The sequence below is a fragment of the Calonectris borealis genome, chromosome 24 (genome assembly GCF_964195595.1).
Source record: "Calonectris borealis chromosome 24, bCalBor7.hap1.2, whole genome shotgun sequence".
Classification (NCBI taxonomy): Eukaryota; Metazoa; Chordata; class Aves; order Procellariiformes; family Procellariidae; genus Calonectris; species Calonectris borealis.
This window is the reverse complement of record NC_134335.1, coordinates 8,258,276-8,279,103: the sequence shown is the minus strand read 5'-3', so window position 1 is coordinate 8,279,103 and position 20,828 is coordinate 8,258,276. Positions and strand designations below refer to the sequence as shown.

Here is a 20,828-nt window from a genome sequence, read left to right as displayed (position 1 = left end):
TTGGGTCTTTCCTGGGTGCATTCCCATTTATTTAGCAACTGCCTCCAAATCCTCACTTGAATTTCTCAACTTTAGAGACTTGCCCAGAAGGGAAATATCGGCAGCTCCGGGTTTGCAGGAATCAGAGGCACTTGGTACCTCTCCATGGGCCTGATTATTTTCCAAAGACTTGTGCTAATTTTCTGATATGATCCCCACCTCTTTGTGAGGCACTAAATCCTCATTACTTTTCCTGACCGATGCATTCTAATTAGATCAACACTTTAAAAAAAAAAAAAAAAAAAGGAAAAGAGGGAAAAAAAAATCACAATAGCCACAGGACGGCTTTCCATCTCATTAACTCCCTCACTTATTATTTTCATGAAAATTACTGATAAAAAACGTGCATCTCCATTTGCTGGGACCGGGAGCTTCGTCGGCTCATATCTAACATCTCTCTCATCACCCGGGATGCGAGCTGTTGCCATGGTGACGCACAATAATAGAAACTAATAAATTACAAACGAGATGCTCGTTGAGCAATTATTGTTCTCTTTTATGCAAGTGTCTTGCTAATTTTGATCATAAGGAATGCTACCATAAAGCAGCAAAGGGATAATAAGTCCATTTCTAGAGATTATTAGAAAATAGAGAGAGGCTGGGTTTTTTTAGATCAATTATTAAGTGGTTTGGTGCTTTCAGGAAACCCAAATAAGAAGTAAAACTTTTTGGGGGGCTTTTCCCTCTCTGCGCTGGGGGAAGAAAATAGCCACAAGCGTCGTGTCGGGAGCTTCAAACTCTGCAGCACTTGGAGCTGAGCTGCTAAAATCACTTTTTTTTCCTTTCCACCACCCTAAAATGCCCTGAAAAGCCCTAAAAAAGCCCCCACCACCTGCCTCCTTTTGTGGGATAGGTCCAAGAGCTGCCTGTGGAGGCCCTGGCTTATTTTGAGCTGGCTGCAGTTATTTCTGATGGGATTGTGCAACCCCAAATTTCATTTTCCCCCAAAAAAATCCAGTATCTGAGAGAGAGAAATCCATAAGGGACACACAACTTTGCATCAAGGAAGTTTTTTGGGATGCAACCAGCCAACATTTATTCCCTGCACTGCAAATGCACAGGAAAACCCCAAGCTATGGGCAACTTGTTTTCCAAAGATTAAGTTAAAATCCCTCATTTTGCCCCAAAAGCCACCAAGGTGCAGCTTGGTTTGGCCATTTCAGTTGATATTTCTGCAATACTTGGGCATCTCCTTGTACTTTCCCACTGTGCTTGAGGCACCAAATGTTTCCTTCTCCCAGCTAAAACCCAAATTATGCAAAAAAAAAAGGTCAAAGTGGAAATGTTGATCATGCTGGGGGAGAACTGCAAGATGTTCCGGGGCAAAAAAGGAGCAGCGAAGCCAAAAAGGGTTAGCTGAGACCCAAAAATCTGTTCAGCTGCTTTGAAACGAAGACAAGAATGGGGAGGGAGGAAGTGGTGGAGAGAATCATGGTGTTTCTGTCCCTCCCGCCAACAAATAGTATTTTTTCATTAAAAAATGCAAATTTCTTGTCCATTTTCCCATGTGCTTGCACGGCTTCTGCAATTCCTTCCCCCCACGTTTCATTGCTGCAACATAAGAGTTTAGGAGAAGTCCTCATCCCTCCCTTTTGCAGAGACACAAACATTGGGGTTGCAGCTGTGCCAAACCCATGAAAAAAAGGCCATGGAAAAAAAAATAAACAGAAAAAAAATCACCACAGCATCATTTATTGCAACATATGAGCAAGATATGGGTTATTTTTAATTATTTTCCTCAATTCGGGATGGGTTTTGATGAATTTCTAAGAGGCCACAAGAGTTGTAGAGCCACCCCGCAACGTCATTGGCCCAACTTGCCCGTTGGCCAATGTGCAACGATGGTGATTACAGGCAATTTTAAGGCGTTACCTGGGGATGGAGGCTGATGGAGGAGGGGTTGGGGGAGTAGGGCCCCCCCAGGTCGTTCCTGAGTAGGTTGTCGCTGTGCATCTTGGTTTTGAGGCAGGTGATGTAACGGTTGCAAAAGTCCTTGCACAACTCGTTGACCTTCTCCAGCTCCAGGAGGTGGATGCGCAGCACCTGGATCGCCTTCACCATCTATGCAAGGACACAGTGACTGAGTTAAAACCATTTTTTTCCTTGATGCGTTGGAAAAAAAAAAAACCAAAAATCAATATTCTCACCCAAAGTCTAACCTGGAACAGATCCCTACAGTAGAATTAAATGCATTTCCTTTCTCAACACAACAAAAAAAGCCAAAAAATCAATATTCTCGCCCAAAAACCATCCCAGAGCACATCCCTCTGCACTTCTTTTCCCTCCCCATCAATCATATCTCTGAAATGCCACAAAGCCAAAATTCACAAAAATTGCCGTTGCCTTCATGGGAATTTCTCCCTGTGCCCCAAAAAAGTCCAAGCCAAAGCCCTGGATGTCGGAAAGTGTTTGGTTATTCTCCGGAGGCCACTTCTTCTAACAAGATTATGGGGCTGCAGCTCCGCTGTAAGCTGTTGCCAGTGCAAAGCCTGGGCCTCATTAAAACGTACCCCATAAACGTTAAAAAATTTACACATAAAACATTCCTCTCGCTGAGCTGAAACCTTAAGTTTTACAGCTGCTGTTTGAAATCTTGCATAATATATAAAATTTCAGCTATTCACTCCGGGGCAATAAATCCAGTTTTATGTAACGAAGCGTCTTTGCATTTCAAAGGGTGTTTTTAACTTGCAAATTTTAGTGGTCATCTTTACAAACTGCAAGTCGCCACGGTTGGGAAACATCCCGAAAAATCCAGGACCAAACTCGGGTGGCTGCTCCACGACGGAGAAAGTGAATTTTTGGTTGGCAAACAACAAGGATGATGGGTGGTGGTTGGAAAAATTCTTTTTTTTTGGCTTTTTCTGGCTTTTTTTTGGCTTTTTTTTCCTCTTCCGCAGTTGGTGTAGGCAAAGCGCAAGGTGGAGGCGTCGCGCCCCGGCTCTCCGCATCCTCCAAGGGCTCAACGGCCATGAAAGTCAATATTCAAGGGCAAAGGCAAGAAGACCTGACACATATATGTATAAAAAATAAATCTCTCAATTATCTCAGCTCATTTGCTTAGGGTCTCATTTTATGTCCCTGCTCCGCTGCGCCGTATATCTGTCCGGATAAAGAGTTACAGTCTGACGGCGTACGTGCGCGGGGTTGTAAAAAATACAGATGCTGAATTAATTGACTGTGTGGCACTCGGCAGCTGATTGAGTTGATAATGGTGAGATCTGACCTTTTTCTAATTTCTAATTATGTGCATCTCGGCGGTGAGGAATACATGACTCTTATTCTAATGATAGCTAATGCTGCTGGCCTTTTCATCCCTGCTTTGCCATGACCGATTTCTGGGGAATCGATGGTGTTGAAAAAAAAACAAACCAAACCAAAAAAATAACCAAAAAAAATGGACAATGCAAATAGGGAAAAAGGGTCAGCTCAGGAACAGGTGGAAATGTTGAGTTTTGAGCACTGCAAGACTTTTTCATCCCAAATTCTTCCCACTGAAGAACAGTCCTTCTTCAGCATCACATTAACTATCTCCTCTGTCTTGATGGAGTCCAACCACACTGAGCAATTTGGACGGCTTTTGGACAAGTTCTGGGCCTTGGATAGAATATATATATGCACATGTGTCCTAGAAATAGGGCAAAAATACATATATGTATGTATATATGAATATGAATATGAATATGATATGAATATGAATATATCCAGTGCTGCAAGATCATACATGGGATCAATGCAACTGCCCTTGGCTAAATTTTACCTCGGCAGCAAAAGTTGCTCCAAAACATGCCCAAAAAACATGACTGGTGTGGGGTTTTTTGAGAAACCACCAAAAAACCAGTGAAAATAGCCTCTGTGGACGCATCTCCTGCACTGACCATTTGCTGGAGATGTTTCACCTTGATATGTGTAGAAACAGGTTTTCCTCCTCCAAAATTTTAGATTTTTTTTTAGCTTCAGCTGGCTTCATCTCTCTCCTCTTGCTAGATCATTGCACCCATTTTTATGTAATTTAATATGATGGGGTTTTTTTGGTGCACCTCAACATTTGATGCATGTTCAGTCCCAAAACTGAAATAATCCAAAACATTGCTTTTTTTGGTAGCTCGTTCCAAAACGATGTCTGTTCTTGGCTATAAAACATTGTGAAATGGGTTTGGTGGTCTGCAAACGGGGCTTTGCATGGCCTGTAATTTTTTTGGAGGGGTTTCCACAGAGTGCTAAGCCATTCTTGATTTAGGGATGTCACAAAACTCTCCTCTGTGAGCTGAAATCGGGTATAAAATCCATCTTGAAACTGTTTCTTGCGTTTTTAGGAAAGCGGTAGTTTTTGCACTTGGATGAGCATGGCTCATTCTTCTTCCCTTCGTGACAGGTTGTTGGACAAACTCACCTCCTTGATATCGCCAACATTTGGAAAAAGCTGCCAGTGGATTGCCCGATTTTGCTTTTTTCCTGGGATGGAAATCCCTCTGCGACACATCCCGGGGGCACACCATCCCTCGGGGAAGGTGTTTTGCTCTTTGCATCATCAGAAGTGGGTGAAATTGCCTCTTTTGACCTTAAAAATCTGCTTGCAGAGCGCTGGGAGGGTGCAACAGGATGGTGCCATGGACCTGTCCCCACACGCTTGCCATAGAGACCACATGTGGAGGCCTTCTGGACAAAATAATGCTATTTGGGGAAGGTTCCTGAGGTCCTCACAAGAGAAAAGCTCCATCCTAAGCAGAGTCTTCTAAGGCACCTTCCAGCAGCAATGGGTATGGTAGGAAATTTGGGTGGCTATGACAGGGAAGCCACCAAAAACGGTCCAAAGTGTCCCAAACCATTAATATGCATCACTTTTTTGGAAAAAGCTCTTATTTTGCCTTGTTTCTAGGTCAAGAGCTGTCCATCACACTTGAAACAAGATGGTGCCAGACAAGAATGCAGACGCTATTGCATGTTGCACCGAGGAGCAGTAATTCCTGCAGAGACTGCAAGTTTTGGGGCACAAACCAGCCATCGATTTTGGCTGTTCCCACGAAATGCGTTGACCCCAGGGTGTTTGTGTGGGAAAACTAGCCAAAAATTGGGCAGGGGTTTGTTCTCACAGGCAATCTTATGGAAAAGGTCTCAGAGAAGGTCCTGGAGAAGGTCTCACAAGGTCTATGGAGAACACTGCCAAGATGGCCAACACTACAAACGGAGCCACAAGACGTTGCCCAACGTGGTAGATCTCCATAATTTGTTCCTCATCCCCTACCTTTTCCCCACCCCCCAAAAACCATCTGCCAAGCCCCGGCCGCCTCTACCAGGTTGTCCAGCTCGGGGTCATCGCTGAAGAAGGGCTTGTGCTCCTGCTCCTGCTGGTGGACGAAGTTCTCAATGTCGACGTCGAAGCTGGCCGAGGTGATGCACTCAGAACCCTGCGTTGCCTGCTCGCACTTCTCAAAGAGTAGAGTCAGCAGCGGGAACAGTGGGTGCCTGCAGAGGACAAAGGAGACCCCTCGTAACGCCCACTGTTTCAGGTCCCATGTCCATTTTTACCCCACACCATTCATCCATTCCCTCCCAGCTTGCAAGAGCTTGGTGGTGCAAGCCTCACTCCCAAGCCAATGCTGGAAGTGCTCCCTCTAGACCTTTTCCAACAACAAAAAAAAGCTTAAAAATTGCAAAATTCACCATCTTCTCCACCAGGCAATGACTTCTCCCAATGTCTTGGTGCTTTCCATCATTGCACCACAGCCAGCGTTTTTGAGACGTTTTGCCACGGCCAAAAAAGTTTGGCTTCAGGGTGGTTGTCTTGGAGCTGTCTGCTGTCCTGGTGGCTTTGCATTTTGGGGATCGACATCAGCACCCACTCATCGATGGTAATATTTTATCCAAAAATGTCTCTCTTGGTTGGAGATGCCGGATGGGGATGAGCTGGTATGTCTGTGTGCCCACAGCATCTTGCTATGTGTTGCTCCTCCACCAAGAGGTCTCTTTGCACCCCGTCAGGCACATCCATGTCCACGCACGAAGTAAAAGATGGGTCAAATCCCACTTATTTCTTACCGCAAGATGACTCTTAGAAAACAAAGATTTGCAATTCTTCTTGCAAATCCACAATTTCCTCTAATGATGATGCTAAATCGATGCAATATAAAATGCAAATATATGTACAGCACCAAAGCACATGGAGAAGAAGGGAATGAAGACCATGAGTTAGCGCAACCCTCAATGAACTTCTCCGGCTGTGCAATTTAAAAAAAAAAATTATTCATGGAGTCTTTCGGGGGAGAAATGCAAAATGCTGCTACAGGGATGGTCTCCCCCAACACCCCAGTCTTCCCAGCACAATGGGATTCGCTCCACCGTTTTATCTCCAAAAGATGTCCCAAAAGATGATTACAAATCACTTCCCGCCGGTCTTTTCCGAGCCGGAGTCAGGCGAAGGGGTTAAACCCCTCGGCTAAGTCTTCATTTGCAGCCGCTAATACCGCAGCATATTATAGTTTAATCTGTCCTGATCCCGGTTTAATGCAAGATTCGCTGAGGCTGGAGCGGGGAACGGAGAGGGGGGGAAATAATTTCATAATTTCGGCCGCCCCGCCGGGGCTTAGCCAAGGGATATGAAAGGCAAATTCCAGGCGGCGGGCTGAATTATTGGGACTTATGAACCGGCGGCTCAGCGGCAGGTGCCCGCTGCCATTTGCAGAGCCGCTCCATCAATTAGAAGCGAAGGCACGGAATTACCCCAAGGATGGTTTTTTATTTTTTTTTGGCGGGGGGATTGCAGCCCCTGAGCAATTTGTAGCCCCTTTGCTTTGAGGGGTTGCATCGACCAAGGGGGGATTAAGACCGTTGCCGGCATCACCCCGCGCTGCTCAGTATTAATAATCGGGGCAGCGCTGCCGCTGACCCCCGTGAATGTCTTGGAGCGCTGGCAGGGAGGAGGAGGGGGTGGCACATGGCTGAGGGGAGGGTGGTTTGCTTTTCAGTTGGGAATAAAATAAAATAAAATAAACAAAACAAAACAAAACAAAACAAAACAGAATAGAATAAAACACATAAAAATTAAAAAACAAAACAAAACAACATGAAGTAAAATAATAAAATAAAACAAAACAAGGGGGAGGCGCAAAACCCCCAGGGATGGGTTAAAGGAGAGCACCGAGGCTCCTAGTCAAGCACAGTGTCAAGCAGCAGCGAAATTTGGGTTTCTGCCACAAGCTATATGCTGAAATGTTGTTGCAATTTTTTTTTTGGCTTTTGCATGCAAAGAAACCCCGCAATTTTCTCTATTTCCAGCCTTCTTGTGGCCACGACAGGCAGGGGAAGGGAACAGCCACCGCGGGGTTTTGCGGGCAGAGGTTGTGGCATGAAAATTGAGAGCTGGAGCCCATCCTTGCTATGAAATTTGGGGGGATATCCAGGATGGATGGGGAAACAGGAGGATTTTCCCCACTGTTACAGAGGTGGAAAATCACCCCTACAGCACAAGGAAGAGTTTTGGGGTGGAAAAATCTGATTTTCCTGAATATGGTTTTGCCAAACCCCCTTTTTTTTCCAGAGAACCCTCCAAATAAAAGGGCTGAACCAGCCCTGACATTTTCCTGCAGGAGAGAGGTCGTTCGCAGCCACTAATAAAAAGGATTCGACACGGGCTAATAAAGAGAAATGAATTCCTCTAATGGCCTAATTTCGCACCTTCAGCAGGGCTCTGCCCGCGAGCCGGCAGCACCGTGGGCACATCACAACATGCATTTTTTTAATCCAGCTCCAACACGCACCTTTCCTCCCTCAAAAAAAACCAAAAAAAACCCAGAAAATAAACTTAATGCAAAGAAATCCAGCCGTTTCGCACTTGGAAAAATCCAGTTTGCGGTGCTGGGGTGATTTAGGCATCGATTCCCGCAGGAGCACCGTCTTTACCGGTCCAAAATCCGTCGGGAAGTCCCAGCCCCGCTGTTGCATAAAGTGAATAAAATACTTCAGCTGGGAAAAAATTGCAGCAGAGAAGTGATGCTGCTGGACCAGTCCCTGCGAAGATGCTCCCATGCCCAGCAGGGAGGGGGAGGATTAATTTTTTTCCCTTTTTTTTCGATGTTTTTCAATGGGTGATAAACCTCCCACTAGAGCATAAAACCCGGTGGGGTGACTTGTCCAGCACTTTTTATATTTCCCATCGCATTTTCCCGGCGATTTCCCTCCAGGTTGATCGACCGACGCTTACAGCCGATGCCTTCTGCCTTGGTGCAATTATTGTAAATTAACAGAAATCCGTTGTTTTGGGTGGAGGGTACAGCTCTGGGAGGGCTAAACTGGGAGGGCTAAACCCCCCCCCCCCGCATGTGCATTTCATAGCTAATGACATATACACAATCCATATTAACCACTGTATAGGTCAATATTCAGATTTTGCACGCAGCAAAAAAAAGCTGATTGGGTGTGTTTTTAGAGATAAAAATACATTTGGGGTGTAGTTTTGGCTGGTACCCAAAAATAAGCATCCAGATTTCGGCAACCGAGTCCACGTGTGGGACCAGCCAACAACTTTTTCCCTTTTCTGAGTGGGAAATACCTCCAAAAACGTATTTCTGGCATTTTTTTGACCTTCAAATGAAGGCTGTAAAAACTCCAAAGGGTTTTTTGGTTTTCGTTATCCCATGAACGCTGCAAAAATCCTTGCAGAAGTGCAAAGAAAAAGTGGTTTTTTTCTTGAATGACCTCTTTTGCCTTGAGAAAATTATTTCCATCCTTGGAAAAAATCTTGAGACCCTTTGAATAATCCTTTGCATTTTCCTGGGAAACCAGCGAGTTTATTCCACACCTTCATCTGTCTTTCCAGACCTTTCGAACTCCTAATATTTGGAGTCAAAATATTTTAGTTCCTTCACTTCCGAGCTGCAATTTTTTGGTTTACAAGCCCCGGCGGCCCTGGCCATTAACGGGGGGTTAATCCTTAACCTTAAACCTTAATCCTAATTACATCATAATATTATACATTACTGTTACATCATTACTGTATACATTGTAATATTGTAAATAATTACATATCACTTATATAATTATATATTACTTATATAATTATACTATTTACATAATTATGATGTTACTTATTACAATTATACGATAACGTTGCTGCATATATTACAATATTGTATATTATTAGCTCCGAAGTGAAAAAACAAGGGGACCGGAGGGCTCATCCATCCCTGCCCGCGCCCTGTATGGATGCATGAACTGCACATTTCAGGTTAATACGTGACTTTCCTCCTTCTGAGTGCTTTTTTGGCCCAAAATTGCATGGTTCTGCAAAAAAAGAGGCTAATTTGGGTTTTCTGGGGGGTGAAGATTTTGGGGGAGGGGGTGCGCTGCAAAACCAGGTTGACGAAGGAGCTCCACCACCACGCACTATTATCGATAGTTATTATTGCTAAAAAGGAGCTAATTGCTGATCCCCCCATTCCTGTGTGTAAATTAATGCATTTGAATAATAGTAGATTAATAATGCATTTTAATAATGAATGCATCAACGAATCGATGCATTAACCAATGCGTTAACTAATGCATCGCCGAATCGATGCATTAATATTGCCTTAGAATAACTAATGCATTAATGAAATAATGCATTAATTAATGCATTAATTAAGTAATGCGCATTGATATTAGCTTGCATCACCTGTAGACGGCTCGCTTGTCAGCCTCCAGCTGCGCCTGGGGGTCGCCGGCTGCGGCAGGTACCGGTGCGTTGGCGGCCGCCGCCGGCGTGGCAAGATGCACGGGCTGCGCCTTGGTGGGCTGCTGGGCTGTGGCCGTCATCTGGGAGGGGGGCAAAAAAAAAATAAAGGAGAGGAAAAAAGGAAGAAAAGAAAACAAAAATGCGGTTTATTGCACTTTTCCACCGAGTTTTGCAACCTTCCGCGCTGAATTTTTAAGATTTTAAAATTTTAAAATTTCGGAGGAGGCAGCCCCGTGATGGGGCTCTGAGCAGGATGGTTTGGGGTGGGCGTGAAAACATATTTGCATTTCACCTCATCCTAGAAACAGGAGGATTAGGTTCTTCCCACTTTTTCCACTTTTTACTTGGGGAAAATACAGGAAAAAATCCCCACATCCTTATTGCACTGCCAGCAAAGCAAAGGTGGAGGGTAATTTATTAAGGGATGCTTTGCAGAAGTCCTAGATTAAATCAGCTGCAATTTTTTTTCAAAGCAGGTATTATTGTCTAGACACACAGGCATTTTAAACTTTCTTCCAAAATTACGTGAGCCTCTTCCAACTTGCCAAGCCCAGGGATGAATCATTTTTGCACCGCGAGAAGCCAGCCAAAAAAAAAATCGACCTTTTTTTTTTGCCCCTGCCCAAATCACCCCTCTTTAGGCCCAGATCGCCGATGCAATGGGAATCACAATGCGCCGTGGCTGGAAACCTACAGGCAAAATTACACCTGCTATGCAATAAATTGTTCTGCTGACATTTTGCTTTTTTTAAAATTGCAATTATTTTAGTTATATATATCTATTTAAGTTGTGAGATGCGTGCGTGCCGGCGCACGTGCAAATCACTGCGCGTCCTTCCAGCATCACCCCCAAAACTGCCACCCCCACGTGTACAGGATTGCACGTATTTAGGGACAATTTCCACTTAAAATTAACAATTGCATTAAAGAAATCTGAATTATTTGCTGCCGGGCTGCAGACAGATCCGACGTATGCCGCACGACGCATTGCTTTATCTTCACAAGATTTGGTTAAAAAAAAAAAATTCAGGGAGAATTTTAATCTATTTGGGTTCCAACGCATCAGCAACCCCCCAAATCCGATGGTTTTAGCTCAAAATCTCAGTGGAAAATTAACACAAAGTGGGTGTTTCACCTGCTTTGGGGTTGAAGCATTGTAAAAAAATTAGCATTTGCCTGTTTTCACCGGTAAATCTTCAATCCTCCCTTGAGCTGGGTAGCAAAAGGAAGCCTCTGCTTCTTGCTAAGTATCATATATATTATTTATTTATTTGTCTAATATATATTATTTCTGTGTTTAGATTTATATAAATAAGTGTCTATATATATTATTCATTTGTCTAATATACTGATATATTTGTGTTTATTTATATAGAAATATTTTTATATAAATCATTTATTTAATACTTCTTTATTTCTGTGATTATTTATATAGAAATAAAATGTTTTATAATGTTTATATTTTTATATAGATAAAAATGAAATGTTTATTTATATTTTTATATATAAATAAAGTGTTTTTAAATATTTCATGTGTTTATATATAAATAATATGTTTTTAAATACATATGGGTATACATGTGCATGCCCACAGTCTTCCCCAGCGAAACTCACCCTTATACTCAGGTTCTTGGCACGAAAAAAGCAGATTTCTCGCTTCCCTTAAAAGCTGCGTAGACCTGAGCTGAGCCAAAACCGCGGCCCCTTTTGCTTTTAAAATGTTTGACTTTAATATCTCCTGCCTGACCTTTTGCTGCCGATACGGGGCTTTTTTTTTTTTAATCTCCTTTATTGTTCATAACTCCAAAGTTTGGCTCCGGCACCTGTAAATTCACCCGGCACTGTTTAATTTCTAACTCTCCCAACCCAGAATTTCATTTCCATCCCTCGTCCCTTCCCTGGTGCTAAATAAATGAGTGAAAATTTGGGGTTCACTTCCCGTTCCTATCCCAGCAGTTTGGATTTCTCTTCCCCCCACCCCCATCTTCTATCTAAAACCAAAATGCAAGCAGATTTTGGGATGCTCCAGCCATGCCACTGAATATCCCCCCATCATCTCTATTTTTCCCCTTTTTTCTCCCTATTTTCTCCCCTGAAAATTACTTTTTTTGGGGAAAAATGGCTTCCCCCCCCCCTTTTTTCCTTTTTTAATTTTTTTCCCCTCGTCACACTCATTTGCCAGGATGCCGAAGCCCTTTTCGCATCCTGCCCCGAAATCCTGCCAAGTTGGCTGTTTCCAGCCGAGTCTGCAACTAATTGGGCTATTACCCAAAAAAAAAAACCCTCCTCTGCGGCTGTTTCGAAGCCATTACCTCACCTTGGACTAAAGAAAATAATAAAAAATAAATAAAAATAATCCCAAGACAGCAGAAAAAGAAGCTAGAGGATGCTCGGATGCGAGTATTTGCACCCCGATGGGGATGCTGGGCGGGGAGGAAGGGAAAAATGCAGCCAAAAATGGCTTTATGGGGAGCAGGTGGGGATGGAAAGGAGGAAAAAGGCAGCAGGTTTCTGGCTCAGGAGCGTGAGCGTCTCGGCAGTGGGAAAATGGGGAAATATGGGGGAAAATGGTCTGGATTTGGGTATGAAAGTTGCAGGCATTGAAAAAAAAATGCAGGTGGGTTTTTGGTGTGGGTTTTTTTTTTAGGAAAATGGCCAAATAGTTACAGGAGGGAAAAAAAATGTAAAAAAAAAAAAAAAGGTAAAAAAAGAGAGTACAAAAAAAAAAAGTACAAAAAATTATGTAAAACAAAGTAAAAAAAAGATTAAAAGGTTAAAAATATGTAAAAGTATTATGTAAAAATATGTAAAAATGTAAAAATATGTAAAAATGTAAAAAATACGTAAAAATGTAAAAAAGTAAAAAAATTGTTAAAAATATGTTTAAAAATAGGTAAAAAAGTAAAAAAAATTTGTAAAAGGCAGTAAACAAAGAAGTTTTACAAAAAGTACAAAAAAAAGAAGTAAAAAAATCCCCGTGTTTTTGCAAGACTCCAGGTTAAAGCAGAGATTTTTGAGGTGCCACTTGCTCAACGATGCGCAACCCCTCCCAGTCATATTCCTTTTTATATTATATTTTTGGTTTTTTCACTTCTTTAGGAAGAAAATCCTTTGCTGGAGTCAGCGGCTGCTCACCAGGCGATGTGGGGGCTTCCCGCAGGTTTAAATGCGATAATCCCTCTCGCTTTAGGTTTTTTTTGAAGACTATGGCCAAATACGTCAACTCTAGAGAGCAACCACGGTGAAGGTGTTCAGGGCAAGAAAATTTCCTAAATCAGCAACATTTACCCTATTCCTTAGTGTTTCACAGTGAAATTTCTCACCGCCGTCACACGTCCTGAAAACAGTGGTTCTGAGCCCAAAAGCATGCTGAGGACACCAGGAGTTGGGGGGATTTCATTGATCGTACTGAAAAATTAATATCTCCACCCAATTTTGAATCTGTGACTTTTTAAAAAATATTTTTAGAATTAAAAATAATATATATATTTTTATAATTTTCCATTTTTGTCCCTGATGTAATGACCTAAAAAGCACTTTTTTGGGGGGCAAAGCTGCTTTTATCGCTTTCTGTGCTGAAAATGCTGAAAAATCAACATCTCCACCCAATTTTTAATAATTTTTAAAAATATATTTATATAATAAGTAAATAAATAGATAAAATTTTACATTTTTTTAATCTTCCATTTTTGTCCCTGATGTAACCATCTAAAAAACACTTTTTTGGAGGGGCAAAGCTGCTTTCATTGCTTTCAGTGCTGAAAATGCCTATTTTTAAAACAACTTCTGTTTGCTAACTTTGACAATGAAATGGCTGAAGACTTTCCCTCGGCTTTTTCTTTTAATTTATTATGGAAAACATACGGATTTTTATGCAGACTCTTCAATTTTCAACAGGTAGGGTTGCTCGGCGAGCGCGATCATGGTTGGTATAAAGGATGCTCCGTATTACACCCCTTTAGCAGAACCAGGTAATTATTAAAGCATTTTTTTTTCCTCCGAAAGGCAGCTTTTCCCATAATTTCTGCTTCATTTTTGCACATTTCTGACAATGAGGGTGATCGCTTGCACAGCCTCTGCAATAAAATATTAATGCAAAGCTCCCCAAACCCTTTTTTCAGCGCTTTTCTCCCCAAAACGGACCCCTTGATGATGATGAGATGGTTGTAGCTCTAATAATTGATTTTTTTAATTATCACTGACCCTCCCCATCTCTCCCCTGTCTTTGGGGAGAGGAAATTTGTGCAATTTGCTTTTCCAAACCTTAGAAATCCCAAATTTTCAGGTGAAAACCTCATAGCAGTCACAGCATAGAGTCACAAAAAAAGCAACTCTTGGCTGCAGCTTTTCCTCCAAACCCACTAAACTGAGGGAAAAACGCTTGAGCAACTCCCTCAATAGGGAAAAAAAGGAGGGTTTTGGTCAACGATGCTCCTGAGGATGCCCAAAATTCAATATATTAAAACAGGGGGCAGATAAGGGACAGGGATGGGGAAGGTAGGGGGGACGTCTCCGTAGGATGCTGCGGAAAAACTCAGCTATTTTAAAAGTCCCTTAAATTGCCCATCAGGACTAAAACGGCGTCGCGGCTCCCCGCTGCATAAGTGAGAAAGGCAGCGTGTTTCAACGCGGGGAAAAAAAAAAAATTGGGAAAAAAACCCTCTCGGAGCGGAGCAGCGAAGCGAGCAAATGATGACACAGAAGTTGGAGGAGCCATAAAAACCCCACCGAGGTGTCGTTTGCAAGAAGTGACCTTTTCCCACCGAAGGAGACGAGCGGAAAGGAGACCCGGGTGGCTTCAGGGGGGGTGTAAAAGTCGATTTATTTATTTTAGCTTGCGAAGAACAGGCTTGATTATTTTTTTTTTCCTGGGAGGGGAGATTTTTCTGCTTTTGCAGCCGAGATATGCAACAAATGGGGGAAAAACTCAAAATTTCCCTTATGAAGCCCCCAAAAAAGCTGCTTTGAATGTGGAACTGGTTCGCCGCTCAATCCGGATCATCCCTATTTGGTCATTGTAGCCAGGAAAATGGAAACATGATGTGGATTTGCCCCCAAAAAAATCTCGGGATGGGCTGCGAGGCACCGGACTGTCTCCGAAATCCAACCTCAACCCCCACGTCTAGCCCATTGGGGGGCTCCAGTAGAGTTTCTCTTGGATAAACTCCTCTTCTTATAATAACTTAACTGCGTAACGATGCTCGGAAAAGTTATTCAACCCCTTAGAGCAACATTGTAGATGAAATCTTTTTTTCCCCCTGCTGTGGGTTGCCAAAAAATGCCGTAAAAATAAACCAAAAGGCCATTCCTATGGCTAAACCAGTCCTGGTTTTGCCAGACGTTTCGTCTTTCCAACTTATTAACCTGCTGGCTGCAAACACGCCACTGTGTTGGCTTTCCAAGAAGACCCCACGACCCCAAATAAGCCAGAAAGGGGGAAAAATCTCCATAGTTTCACCCAAAACCCTTCAATCCTGGAGATTGTGTCAAGAGGGGTTTTAATTTTTGCCAGTCTCCGAAATGAACGTTTTGGGGTGAAATACTTTGTAATGGTCATTATTTAGGAAGGCAGGGTAATTAATGCAGGAGTTGGGGGTCATGGGGGGACCCCCCCTGGAGTAGCCCATGGGTGGTGGGAGACACTCACCTGCGGGGTGTCTTGGTAGGGAGGAGGGGGCACCGTCTGGGTGGCCATCATCGTCAGAGCCGGTGCCGGGGAGACATGGTGCATCCTGGGCGGGAGTCACATCGAGAACCTGCGGGCGGGAGAAATGCCACTGGATTAAGGGGGATCTCCCCCCAAAAAAACCCCACGGAAAGGGAAAAAAAAAGGGACAAAAAGGAGAGGTGACATTTCTCGCATAAGCACGCTGGCACAGCGCTCCACCCCCCAGTCCCTGGAAGAAACCCAAGATGATTTGATGACCCGTATCATAATTTGATGATTATTTGAGATTTGTGATTTTGGATAAGGAATGCATTGGAGGTGAAGCGAAGAGGGACGCTGGCAAGGAGATCTTCCCTGAAGAGCAGCCAGGCAAGGGCAGAGCTCTTGGAGACGATGGCTGCCATCAGTGAACCTCATTATATTTTCCCTCTTGTGAGGTGCACCTCAGGTGCACCCAGGGCATTTTCTTTCTATGCCTTATGCCTATAACCGCACTGCCTAAATGGGGATTTCCATCCCCTTTCCGGGTATTCCTCTTTTTTGGAAGCAGGAAGACAAGTCATAAATGCAAAACTTCCCATTTTCTGAAATTACACACTAAAAAAACCCAAATGATGTGTCTCTTTGCCTTTGGCCACCACGGAGTTACATCCTCAAGCATTGCATGCTCAATCCAGAAGGGACATTGAGTATCTGATGTTGAGTTGACCAACATAGTTGACTTCTATGTTGCGTTGACCAACCCCGTTGACTCCTACATTGAGTTGACTGACCCCATGGCGATTGAATGCACAGAAATGAGGAAAGAGGGTTCAAACCCTTGCTCAATTTGAACCAGGGAGCAAACCCTGATTTTGCACATCCCATACGGACATCCTTGAACCCAGGAGGCAGTCTGAGACATGCTGCCCTCAACCTGTCTTGAAGTTGCTCTGCTTTCTGTAAACCCATAGTTATTTTGGGGGGAAAACACTCTTTTTTTGGTATGTTCAGGTCCCAAGGACATGTGGAAGAAAGAGGGGCACCAGGAAGGGACAAATTTGTAGGGGAGCTCTTGGCTGGATGCTGTCAGATGTGGCAGATGTAACCAAAAAGTAACTATTGGCCCCAAAATGCCTCCTCCCATATTATTTCACTGCAGCTGTGTGGTTGCTTCAGAAAAAAAGCCAATAACCTTGCTTAAATCCTCAAAAAAACCCCTGTCCTTAGTCCTCTCCGAGGCTCTGAGCTCTGTATTGAGCCAACTCACAAAGCCACCTGGCAAAATCTCCCGAGAGCCTCCAAAAGTGCCCTTCTCCCTGCAATGATTCATTTTTCTAAGAGAGGACATCTCTCGAAGGGTTCGCCCCATTGTGGTGCCCATCGTTGCGTTGGGTTCCCTGTTGGCTTCTCATCTGGACAGGAGCTGCCGCGCTGTCCCGTGGAAAGCAGAAATGCAAAAAGTTATGCACAATCCTCTGATATAGTGAAGGGATCTACCAAAAAATAGCATCAGCGTTGCTTTTGCCATGAAATGGTGGCATGCAGGAAGAAACACTCTCGAACAAGGCAGAGGAACGGGGATAGCGATGAGCTCAGTAAAAAACAAGGCACATTTGGGGCCTTCGGATCAGTCTCCACAGTTTTTTGGGGAAGATGCACAATATTCTGGTCTTCTCCATGAGGTCCACAGTCGTTTGGGGGAAGATTCGCAATATTCCGGTCTTCTCCGTTAGGTCCATGGTTGTTTTGGGGAAGATTCGCAATATTCCGGTCTTCTCCGTTAGGTCTACGGTTGTTTTGGGGAAGATTCGCAATATTCTGGTCCTCTCCATGAGGTCCACAGTTGTTCGGGGGAAGATTTGCAATATTCTGGTCTTCTCCATGAGGCTTCGAGCCTTACGGGAACCATGAGGCACCAAGTGCACAAACGCACCGTGCCCATGCGGAAAGTTGAGCGTTGTCTGCATGGGATGAGTGTCAATCACTCGTTATTTTGCATGAATAAATTAAAAAAAAAGCAATGCATAATTATTTTTCTCACGCTTTGCATTAGTATGGATGCCCCGTGAGTTGAATATTAAGAGAGCACACCCAAAATTGGGAAGGCAGACCAGGGTCCTTGCATGACACAGACCTCTTGCAGCCAGAAGGTTATTGCATTTATGGGATTAAAAACGATGCTTTTCATCTTTTTTTTCCCAACAGCGAAATAGCAAGAAGCAAAATTGTCTGCTCCTGAGTGAACTCGAGGCTTAAAATCTTCAGTGTCCGATGTCAAAACTGGGCTCACAGCTGCAGGCACGTCCTGGAGGGGTAACACCAAGGGGAAATCTCCCCACTAGAAATACCTGCAGCTGGAGAAAAGCAGAATTCAGCACCGTGACAATCTAGACATCTTGGTGGGAAGTTGAAAAAAAAATAAGAGATTGCTATTTTGGGAAAAAAACCCTGCTTGGCATCTATTGTTCATGCCAGGAGTGAACCTACCTCTAGCCCGTGGCGATTTATTGCGGGGTGTGAGCTTTTCGGCCGAATATATTCCCAGAAGGTGGCAGTCCGGAGCCCAATTTAATTGCCGAATATCATCTAACCTGCTAAAATCAAGCCGTTTGTTAAGGCTTTATGGGCGTTGATTTGTTTGGAGAATAGGACTTATAGCCAAATGTAAAAAAAAAAAAAAAAATAGGATAAAAATGAGAGACAGCTGTTGCCAATAGCGGTATATTTATCTTGGGGGAAACAAATGCACTCAGGCGCCGTAAATATCCGGGGAAGCGCCTGGCGCCCACGGGAAAAGCCGGACGGGTGTTTCACGTGGGAGCCCCCGGCCATGAATCTTGGGATAACGGTGCAAAGCTGTCAGCCCCGTGGATTTATCGGCAGCCAAAGGCAGGGGAAGGGTCGAAAGCTGCTATTTTATGCATTAATCCTTTCTTATTTTTTATATTTTTTATTTAATGCATTAATCCTCTCTTTCTTTTCTTCCCACCTCTTAAATCAATTTAGCCACGTGAGCTCTTGACCATAGGCATCCAGATGACGAAAGGAGCAGAGCATCACCAAACCCCTGCCAACCCCTTACAGATCAGCTCAAGACAATGATCAAATCTTGGGCGAGGAGTGAATTTTGGGGGGCTGGGGGTTGAGGAAGGCAGGAATTGCAGCCAACTCCTGGGGCGTTTGCACAGAGGAAAGAAATGGTGAGCAATAAAACCCATAAAGGCTCTTTCATTTCCGGAAGCGGCAGTACTTTAGGTTTTGGCAGCAACCTGAGATCAAAGTATCCTAAATTTCCTTACGAAATAAAATTATTTCAGCTATCGCTGAAATATTGCCATTAAGTTGAAAATGTATTTCCCAAAGAGCTTGCGTCTACCTAAAAGAGTCTCAGATTTATAGGCTGCTTTTTTGCCAGCAATATATTACCTCCTCTTTCAAATAAAAATAATTAAAGACTAAGTTGAGAAGCTGTTTTTTTTTTTTTCCAGCATGGTCACTGATGCCTTAAAACATCTAAAAAATCAAAGTATTGCAGACAGTCGTCCACCACCCCCCAGGTGAATATGATCTCCTTGATTAATAAAACAGCCGTAAAACCCTACTAGAAGTAGAGCTGAATGCAAAACAAAAAATCACATTGTTGGACTCCACGTTATCGTTTTCAGCGGAGAATGTTAATATTAGCTTTGCAAGGTGCAACTCTTGTTTCCAAATCAATGGGAAGATGGGGATCGTTTTTTCTAGCTCATTCAGCAGCTTCTCCCCCCCCGCAAAACATGCAATTGATAACAGAGGATTCAAGGTGAGAAATCAGAGAATCAGCTTTTCAGGCATTTCCTCTTCTCTACCCAAAGTTTCAAAATTATTAGAGATACCTAAGGATGTTTTTCCAGCCATGAGAAGGTATTTTTCCGTATTAAGGGAAGATTGCTTTTTCTAAAGGGTGTTTTTTTTTTTAAGAGGGGATGCTTTGGGATTTGCAATGACGCCGTGTTAGTCATGCTCCCTCCGCAGTGGGCTGCAAGTTTTTTATGCCACCATCTTCACTTGTGCATGCTGAAGTTTATGATATATGCATTCATTATATGCATATATCTAAGTTAAAATGAAGAAATACAGCTGAGGGGGAAGGGAGAGGCACCTCCAGAGGACGATACATCTCGCTCTGAACTGCCAGCGAGGACAGGTTCACCCTCGGCAGGTGATGCCGACTCCTCGTTGGCCATAAAGTGAATCGAGAGCGACCCTCTTACTCTTGAACATCTCATTTCTACTTACCAACCTTCACCCTTTTTGCTTGTTTTTACCAAAATTCATCCATTACCCTGAAAGATGAACACCAGGTTTTCACAAGCTATTGAAGAAACCCCCTTATGCCACCCTGAGCTCATTAAAAACAAACTGAATGCTATTAAATGGTAGAAAATGGGGAAGAATCCCATTTTTCAAGACATCACCCGTTCTCGGTCATTCCTCACGTTCAAGGTTGCTTCCAAGCGGGCTCGTGTGATGCCTCATCTGGGGATATCAGGAGTGTTTGTGCAAGAAATACCACCAAATATTTTTAATTTTTTTAGGAATATTTCGTAGCCAAATTTCCTATATCCAAACCCAGGAGGTTTGCTCTCAGTCACGATGCTGGTTCCCTAAATGCTGACCTTCGTACCCTTCCCAGCATCCAGTTATCAAGTTATTTCCCAATAAAAAAGGACGAATCAAGTCTGCGCTTCTGCTACAACCACGAGCTAAAGCAGATGGAGATCTGATACTTCTGCAGGATAAACCCTGGACTAGAGCAAACCCCTTTTCTACTTTTCTCCTAAAAAAGCTCTCGGTCAATGTATAAGCACTGGGGTGAACGGGAGAGGGAAACGCTATGTCAGACAATACCAAAAAGCTCTTGCCAAGCACCGGTTCGGTTTGTCACCGGATGGGACGTCTCTTCTGCGTGCAGGGGAAAACAGCATTCAGTTATTTAATATTGGTGTTTATTTATTTAATATTTGCAAATCCTCCTCCCAACTCCAGCTCCATAGAAAGGGGGGAGCTGCTACAGTGAATTTCTGATAAGAACAACAATTACTGCTAAATATTTCTCTCCTCTCCGAAGATACCCATCCCTAAAAGGCTCCAGGGATATCTCTGCAACATAAACACGAGAATAAAACCTGCAAGAGCCAGTCAGAGCTTTAGTAGACAAGGTTAATGTACCTTGAACAGCAGCATTAAACAACTTTGTTCTTTTTTTTTAAGTGGAGAGCTGAGATACCTACATACATTTTAAAGTGTTATTTTTATAGAGGGAGACCATTAAAGCACCTTCCAAAACAAACCGGTGCAGGGAAACATCAAAGAAGCTTCTTCAAAGTAACCTGAAAATACTTGCATTTTCTGCAATCCAGCCCCCGGCCCAGCAAAAGTTCCCAAAAG

The 20,828-nt window shown here is 43.4% G+C and overlaps 1 protein-coding gene across 1 annotated transcript in view; it reads right to left on the bottom strand.

Annotated features, from left to right (window-relative positions):
• Positions 1-20,828, bottom strand: part of PKNOX2 (PBX/knotted 1 homeobox 2) — a 94,741-nt gene that overhangs the window by 11,257 nt on the left and 62,656 nt on the right. Inside the window, exons 4-7 of the mRNA XM_075173140.1 lie at positions 15,396-15,504; positions 9,689-9,828; positions 5,334-5,505; positions 1,912-2,100 (exon numbers count right to left, since the gene is read on the bottom strand). Coding sequence (XP_075029241.1) covers positions 1,912-2,100; positions 5,334-5,505; positions 9,689-9,828; positions 15,396-15,479 — 585 coding nt within the window. The 5' untranslated portion in view covers positions 15,480-15,504. The remainder of the gene's footprint in view (positions 1-1,911; positions 2,101-5,333; positions 5,506-9,688; positions 9,829-15,395; positions 15,505-20,828) is intronic.